The sequence below is a fragment of the Aquila chrysaetos genome, chromosome 9 (genome assembly GCF_900496995.4).
Source record: "Aquila chrysaetos chrysaetos chromosome 9, bAquChr1.4, whole genome shotgun sequence".
NCBI lineage: Eukaryota > Metazoa > Chordata > Aves > Accipitriformes > Accipitridae > Aquila > Aquila chrysaetos.
In genome coordinates, this window is record NC_044012.1 from 32,347,228 (window position 1) to 32,355,366 (window position 8,139).

The 8,139-nt window shown below is 47.9% G+C and overlaps 1 protein-coding gene across 3 annotated transcripts in view; it reads right to left on the reverse strand.

Annotated features, from left to right (window-relative positions):
- SBNO1 (strawberry notch homolog 1) overlaps window positions 1-4,822 on the reverse strand; it is a 33,682-nt gene extending 28,860 nt beyond the window's left edge. Inside the window, exons 1-2 of one of the 3 annotated variants that reach the window (XM_041125784.1) lie at window positions 3,611-3,981; window positions 2,297-2,376 (exon numbers count right to left, since the gene is read on the reverse strand). In XM_041125784.1, the coding sequence (XP_040981718.1) occupies window positions 2,297-2,348 (52 nt within the window). In that variant the 5' untranslated portion in view covers window positions 2,349-2,376; window positions 3,611-3,981. Of the gene's footprint in view, window positions 1-2,296; window positions 2,377-3,610; window positions 3,982-4,673 lie in introns of those variants that run through there. The other 2 variants (XM_030025270.2, XM_030025271.2) reach the window with 2 other exon arrangements.
- Between the last annotated feature and the right edge of the window lie 3,317 nt (window positions 4,823-8,139).

The following is an 8,139-nucleotide window of genomic DNA, read 5'->3' on the forward strand; positions in this document are numbered from 1 at the left end:
ACTTCACAGAATCAATTTGGGAAAGAGGCAGGAGCACTCTTCCACATAGTACAACGCCTTTGCTCAACATGGTCAAATAAACAAAAATGTCTAAATGTACAAAGCAAAAAATATCAGTTATGTCACTATTTAGTCTGCATGTAGTTTTGATCACGCCATCCCTAGAAGAAGGTATGACTAAAACTTAGTTGAGAGATAAGTGGCTATACTGAATAGAGGCATGGGAAGTCAGATGCTTGGGGCTGTTTACTTAAAAGAGAACTAGGACAAAAAAATTACTCAAGATAACTTCTAGTCTACTCTTGCAATATACAAAGGAAAGGCCTTTCTATGAAGTTGAGACCCAAAGCAAAACCGAGGCTAGAAAAAAACCACGCCACCAGCACCACACAAAAACACATCTTCCCCAACCATCCTAAAATGGTGCCACAACCTATCAAGACTGTTTCAAGTCAAGTTTAACATATTCATGATGACACTGAGCTCTACATTTAACTTTTAAAAATGTGATGGCTCAGATATCTTAAGACAGTTTCACCAAGTTCAGAAAAAAACATTCATAGCAGTAATACTTTAACTGCTTACTTTAAAGTTTTCACTAGATGACTAGTGATATAAACTAGTATAGCAATTCCTACAATTCCAGAATAAGTATCTTCAGTTTAGAAGCATCCCTTTCTCAGCAGGGCTGTTTTCACATAAGAAATCCCCCCAGCTGCATCTCTCTCATGCTAACCCCAATTTTAACAGTCTTAAAAATTAGCAGTTGCTAACAATCCAGCAAAAAGCTAAGTAAAACAGCAATTGTATATTTGTCTGTCAGACAGTTTGGACAATGAAAGTTTGACTAGTTTCACTTATTTTGTTTCTGTACACTAGGAACAAAGCTGCATTGTTTGAAACTGGAACAAAAGGAATTCTGAACTTCTAGAATTTTTGCATTAAAAGTCACTGAATACTTAGCACCAATTTTAGGCTTTGTGAAACTTCCAAGCACCACTGCTGCCTGCCCCCCCCCCCCCCCCTTTAATTTAGTAAGGAAATTAAGAGAGGAAAAAACCAAAAAATAAAGGAGAAGCTGCACTGTGATAGTTCAGTTTATTTTTGTGACATATGCTAGCCAAGCCTAAAACATTATCAAGCTGAAACAGCTCCATAATCTTACAAGGTAGGAGGCTCCTTAGTTAACATAAGCAAAAGCAACTTTATCAAGCTCTGCAGCTCGGCTTTGGCAATACTATATAAGGACCTGTTTGCCACATCTTAAAAATCTCCAAAAGAAAATACTTATTAAAAAAATGTTAATATTACAAGCTGTTCCCTGAGCATTTCACCAGCTGAAGAACTGTTCTGAGCATGCAGAATCTTGCAGATAAGGTTGTCTATGTTTAGCCAGGCTGTCCAATGTCACTAAACAAGAATGAACCTGTTAGATAAGACTAAGTAAACTTATTTATAAAATTTCAACAGTTGTAGCATCTCAATTATTTTCCTTGCATTAAGAAAAAAATATAAACTGCTGCCATCTCAAGAAGGGCTATGAAAACACACGAAACATTTTTGTAAGGTGCTCTTCTGCTGAAGAATATAGCTTAAAACTTTGATTAAAAGACAGTTTTGCTACCACTGCACATTATGTAAATAATTTCCAACTTAAAGATACAAAACCAGAATGCCATGTTTAATATTATGTCATGTATCCATGCCAACCTGGCTCTCTCCCTCCCTCCATTTTAGCTTTGGTAAAAAGAAGCAAAACAAAACAAAAAAAGAGCACAATTCTAAAACACATGTCAAGCAACCTGCTCTCCATTTCCCCTAAGAAAAATAATGGTAGAGTCCTAAGCAATGAAAGGGCTTTTGATTTTTAGGTCTGAGAGTTACATTTTGTAACACTGTATACCCAAAGTACTTATTTAAAAATCATAATGAACTACAGTATCACAACTTAGCCCATCACAATCAACTAGGCACAGCAATTTCCAAACCCTTCAGACAACTGGCCTCTGTGGCATACCCCACCTGCAAACTTCAGTTTTAATGCTTGGCCTGGGACACTAATGTAGTTAAGCAACTCTTGTTCTCCTTTTATTGGGTTTTTCCCATTGGCTTTCCGAGGTATACATGTCACTTGAACTATACTGGAAGCCATTTAAAATATCACACACATTCTGAAGTTGTAAAGACAGATATAATCGCCAAATTCTCTAGCTGTGTAAACTGTGACTATTATCAACCTAAAAATTTCACATCTCCATTTGCAGGCTCTCACAACAGAGGTATAAGGGCTGCTATCCCCCAATCCCACACAAGAGGATTCTCCAGATATCCAGATGGGTTCTGCTCATCTCACAGCCTTTGGCTCCAGAAGGCAACCTGGGTAACAACAAAAAAGAAAAAACCAACCAACCCAATCCCTTCTGGTCCTTTCCAAATCACCAATTGAAGAGTAAAATGCTAATTACTGAACTCGCCTATCCTTACATGCTTTAACCTTGAGACTAGTAGTTAACATTGCATTTAAACGTACAAACTAAACTTTTGACTTTTGTGAACACGATTCCAATCCTCTAAAAACATAGAAGTTTTTCAAATGCTGGTTACCTCTAAAGTCAAAGCTTCTAAGGACAAGAGGTAAAGTTCAGCTCTCGTATGACTGTTTTATGAAATTTACAGTAGCCATGATACACTGTTTGAAAACATGAAATTCAGAAGTTTTTAAAGTGTTAGGAGACTAAACAATGCCATGATTTGGTATGAAGTCAGCTTTCAGACTAAAGGGTTGGAAATGATAATTTAGCTAGTAGTGGAAGTTTTTAAGTAGTAAAAACCCAGAAGAGATAAAAAGCAATATCTGTGCACTAGAACCCTTCCCTAGTTTCGGCCTGGGAGTCAGTTCTAGGAGCATCTCAAGGCACAAGAAATGCATTAACCGTATCTGCTACCTACTTCAATAGCTTTTAGAGTAGCTATCAGCCAGTTTTAACACCAAAGAACTTGTCTAGACAAGAAGACAAACTGCCCACATTTTATTTTTAAAGACTAAGATTGCATTCAAATACAACATATCATGCCAGTACAGAAGATATAGAAAAACAATCCAAATGTCATTGCTGTTACACAACTTCTGCCATAGTAAATTATTTGGTTTACATCATCAGCTATAGTTTTTTCAATTGGGGGGGGGGGGGGGGAGCTTGCAAAACATTCATGTATGTATTTAAATCATTTTAATCTAGACACAACCTATGTACTTTAAAGCCAGTCTGTCACCAAGTTAATTCTTAACTCCAGAGCAACTAAAAAAAAGAGAAATTATTAGCATGAACGACACAATCTAAAGTTATCTAATACATCAATTCAACTTTTTTTTTTTTTAAGCATTTAAACAATTCACCTCATGTTTAACAGGTATCAAACATCTAAAACCAGCCTATGAGTACCTGGAAGAAAGTACAAGAGCTCTAATTTATACCCTCAACCACAGTGTGAAACCTGGTCAGCTAAAAATAACAATGAAACAACTGGGAAAAAAAAAAAAAAAACCAAACCTATAAGGCCTCTTCCCCTTCAGACCATAAGGGCATTTTTATGTTAAACAATTACTCACCCTAGCAACCTCTGTTTGAGGTGCGCTCGTTAACAGTCCCTGGACTTTGAGGCCGGGTCTGTCGCTGCGGCGTTCAGCCCCACCGCTCGCTCCCCGGCAGAGCTGCGGGGCCCCCGGAGGGCTCGGCCGGGCGGGCCGGCCCCGCGGGAGGAGGCGGCGGCGGCGGCGGGAGGGTCCCCGGCTCCCAGCCTCGCCACCTTCCCCACCGACACGTGTTCCCGACATAAACTTCCGGGTTGGGCTAGAATTGGCTGCGTAATTGTGTCCCGTGCACGACTTTTTGTTTTCAGACCTTCATCTCTTTAAAGAACCCTTTAATAGCATTAGGATCCCGGAGAAGGGCGAAGGGCTGCGTCTCACGGCAGCCTTTAGAGCCACTCAAGCACCATAAATCACCCCCCCCCCCCCGCCTCGTTTCACCGGAGCGGCTCCATTTCAAACCTTAACAATTAACCCAGCCGCGGAAGGACCGCACAAAGGCGGGCGGCGCGGAGCCGGCTGGCAGACGCCGCGGTCCCGATGCCATTTTACCCGAGCAGGGCGGATGGCGGGAGGGGGGACGGAAGGGAGGCTAGCCCCGCCGCCGCCACCCCCCCCCCCCGCCAACCGCTACCGAAACAGCCCCGCCGGGCGATCCCCCGGAGAGCCAGGGGGCTTCGCCGCCCGCCCAGGCGGTCCCTCTGCCCCCACACGCCCTCCGGTACAAAGTTTGCCCGACTCCCGAGGAAGCGGCGGCTCCGCCGAGGCAGCGGCGCCCTCCCCCGCACGCCGCGCCGCCCCTGGCCCGCCGGAGACCCCCGGCGGGGGCGGCCGCGGGGCCCGCCCCAGGCTGAGGAACCGAGCGAGACGCGAATCTTGCTGCCGGCACGGCGGCCTCCCTCCCGGATAAATCCCACCACCCCCTCCCCCGCCGCCGCGGCGGGCCCCACCGCACAGTGCGCGGCGGGGGGGGACCGAGGGGAGGGGACCCCCCGGGGGCGCCGCGGCGGCCCCGCCGCGCAGGGAGCGCCCCGGGGCGGCCGAGCAGGCCCACCGCCAGGCAGAAGGGCAGAGCGGGACTCACTCTCTCTCGCTCTCGGTCCTCCCGCGGCCGGTCCTGGAAGTCTCCGCCGCTGGCCCCGCCGCCCGCCGCTTTCTAACTCACCGCCGCCATCTTTGCCCTCCCTCCCCTCTCACAGGGGAGGGGGAGGGGAGGGGGGCTGGGGCCGCCCGCCGCGCCGCACCACGTGACCGCCGCCGCACCCCCCCCCCCGCACGACGCGGCGCACCCTCCCCACGTGACACCAGCCACCGCCCGCCGCTGGAGCGCGCTTCGCGCCACGTGACCCACCCCCCCCCCCCGCCCTAACCTCCCTCATCACGTGGCCGGCTGCCGCCGCGGCGGTCTCGCGCCCATCCCCCCCCCCCCCCCCCCCCGCCGCCGCTGCCGCCGCCGGGCTTTGGCGCGCGCTCCCTGCGCTCCCCCTTCACGTGACATGCCGCTCCTCGTTTCTCCCTGCCCCAGCAACGGAGAAGGCAGGAAGCTCCCCCACCCCCCGCAAAAAAACCAAAACAAAACAAAACCCCAAAACCCGGCGTATCCACCGTCCTCAAAGAGCGACGTCCGCGCGGGCGGACCCAGCCCTAGGGCGGCGGCCAGAGTCGAGACTGACGATCTGGGCCCGGTTCCCGGTGGGTGGGGGAGGGGAAGGCGGAGGCGAACGGCTGCAAGCGGTCACGTGATCCCGGCTCCTCCAAGATGGCGGCTGCCGCGAGGACGCGATAGGTGGGCGCTCTCGCGAGACCTGGCTCTTCTCGAGGCATCATGGGGGGAGAAGGGGGGGCCTGAGGCGGGGACGCTGCGGCGATGACGCGCAGCGCGGGCAGTGCGCAGGCGCATCTTGTGTCCGCGCGGAGGAGGCCGCGCTCGCGCGCATGCGCGTCGGGCATCCGCCTGAGGCGGCGCGGGCGGCGTTGGCGGCGGTCGGGAGCTGAGCTGAGCTGAGCTGAGCTGAGCGGGCAGGCTGGGCGCGGTGCTCCTGGGGCTGCCGGCCTGAGGAGAACCGAGGCTGTCTCGGTCTCTCCTCGCCCCTGCTGCCGCTGGTGAACGCGTCTCCCTTCAGGCGGCCCTTCGGTTCCATCCCGCCGCGGTTGGCACTGGTGTTCCTGTGGAGCCGGGCCTGCGCGCCTCCGAGTCAGGGCACGCTCAGGCGGCTTTGTAGGGCTCTGAGTACTCTGGCGGGGTCGGTGCCGCCCCGTCTTGGGGATATATACAGTCCCCCCTTCCCTGTGCCCTCATAGTCTCACGCCTCCGGTGTTTCGGTCCCTCACAGGAGCTTCCCGGACTGCCCTAGAATGAGGGGTGACAGCGGTGCTGTGTGGAGGGCCTTCCCTGCTGACCACCCTGGAAAGGCCCCACCCGTGGGCATGTGCTGGCACATGAGTTTTCCCTTGCAAGTATTTTACAAGCTGTTAATGCAAATTTTTTTGCTGCAAAGAGCTAACTATGCTTGAAAACCTGATGACTACTTAATGCTGTTTCACATTTGGAGAGATCTTTTTAGCACTTGAGGCTCTCAGACTGACAGATGCTGGCTAAAAGAGACAGTCTTCCATTAAAACATTTTCCCAGTTGTGTAAGAATACGAAAAATTTTAAGAGCTTTAACGTAAAATTGAAGCAGACATTCAAGCATGGGCAGTCATGAAATCTGCTAAAATGTTCAGTACTGGTCATTCAATTTTATACAAGTTTGCTTATTTTATTGTTAAGACAAACTTAACGAGGATTAAAATAACCAATAAAGGATTAGACGGATTTAGGCTAAGCTATTTAAAGACAAAGCAATGTTAATTAAACTGACTTAAGTAATTCAGATTAATCAGCGATGGCTCAGACACTAAATGGAGAAAGAGAAAAAGACAACAGAACTCCAGCCAGAGATGAGAAGAACAATTTAAATGGCAGCTCATAGCTTGATTATTGCCCTCTACACACTTCAAATAAAGGCACGATGAAGTACAGTTCACACGCGGTGTATCTAACATTAAAGGCATCTAAGCAGCTCCCTACAATCATGGCGAGAAAGTGACGTTTTTGATGTCTTGAGTTGAAAAGACAGTTATCTGTCAGGCCTGCAAGCAGAGTTTATGATCATCCTCGACTGGGAGAGGTGAGTAATCCCACTAATGGCAATGATGCTTCCTATTGGCGTGAAATTAGCATGGGCAGAATTATCTGCAGGATGCTGTTTCCGTAGGATTTTGCTCGTAATTTAAGGATCTCACTGAATGCCCTTTTTGGTCAGAGATGATCTTTTTTATCATTAGTAGATGCTATTCTGAAAGTAATTGTATTTTATAATCTATGAAAGGTAGTTAGCACCTACTGGCATTTTACTATATGACTTTATAAAATAATGTTGCTTAATGTAACACTCAAGAGTTACCCTTAGGGCATTGTTTTTACTTGCTTTCTAACGGAGAGGTACAGTGGCTGAAACACAAATTGTCAGGATTTCCTCTTGTGAATAAGTAATTTGTGTGAATGTTGTGATATTTATTTAATTGCAAATATGACAGATGCTGTGTAAGTGAGAACTACAGCTAGAGCTTGCTCTTAGGTGGAAATATTTCACAAGCATCTTGTTGGTATATTTGAAAGCGATTGAACTTTTGAATTCAAAGGTAACCAGTCCTAAAAAAAAAAATTATTTTTTTTTTTTTTACACTGGGTGAAGCGTTAATTTAGACTGAAGGTATTTACTCTGAAGATTTTCTTTCCTTTCTGAGCAAATCCAACGCCTTGCTCATTTAATTTTTCATCCCTTCTCCCACAGAACAGTTTCACGTTGCCGCATTACACATAGCGCTCTCAGGAGCTGCCCTTACAGCATACTACGGGAGATAATATTTAGGTCACTGGGTTTTAAAGCTGGTGCTGGCGGGAGTCGTGCTGCTCCCTCTGGACTACGGGAGTCGGCCGGCACTTTCCCATCATCTGTGTATCCTGAGTCACGGTGAGGGGCGGTTGCAGACAGACGCATCCTCTTTTGGGCTATAGCCTTACGTGCGGTAACCTTTTAACTTCCCCTCGGTACTGGCTTTTTGGCCATAACTCCCTGAGGAGAGCTCGGGGGGGTAAAATCAGCGTATTTTGTTAATTCGTAGCGTGATCCCACCGTGCTGAGAGCAGAGGCCAGTTAGAGATGACGTTGTTTTCTTTGTTGCTTTGGGGAAGGTAATTACTTAGCTTGCTTTGCCCTCTAGTGGCGGCCCACACAGCTTCAATGCAAACTCTGTGGCTTTGTTTAATAAACATATATAAAATGAATATTAAAAATATCCAACCCCCAAAAGCTGAGCAAAACCACAGTAAAGGTGTTTCCAGAGCTTTCCCAAGACATTGGGAACAGGGTTCCTCGCTTACCACAAGGAGGAAATCATCTTTAGTGATTTATGAAGAATTTTTTCCAGTCACATCCTAGCTGTATGAAAAGAACAGCGTGAATCGGGGTGGAAAAATCAGACCCGTGTCTGCCAAGGGCTCTG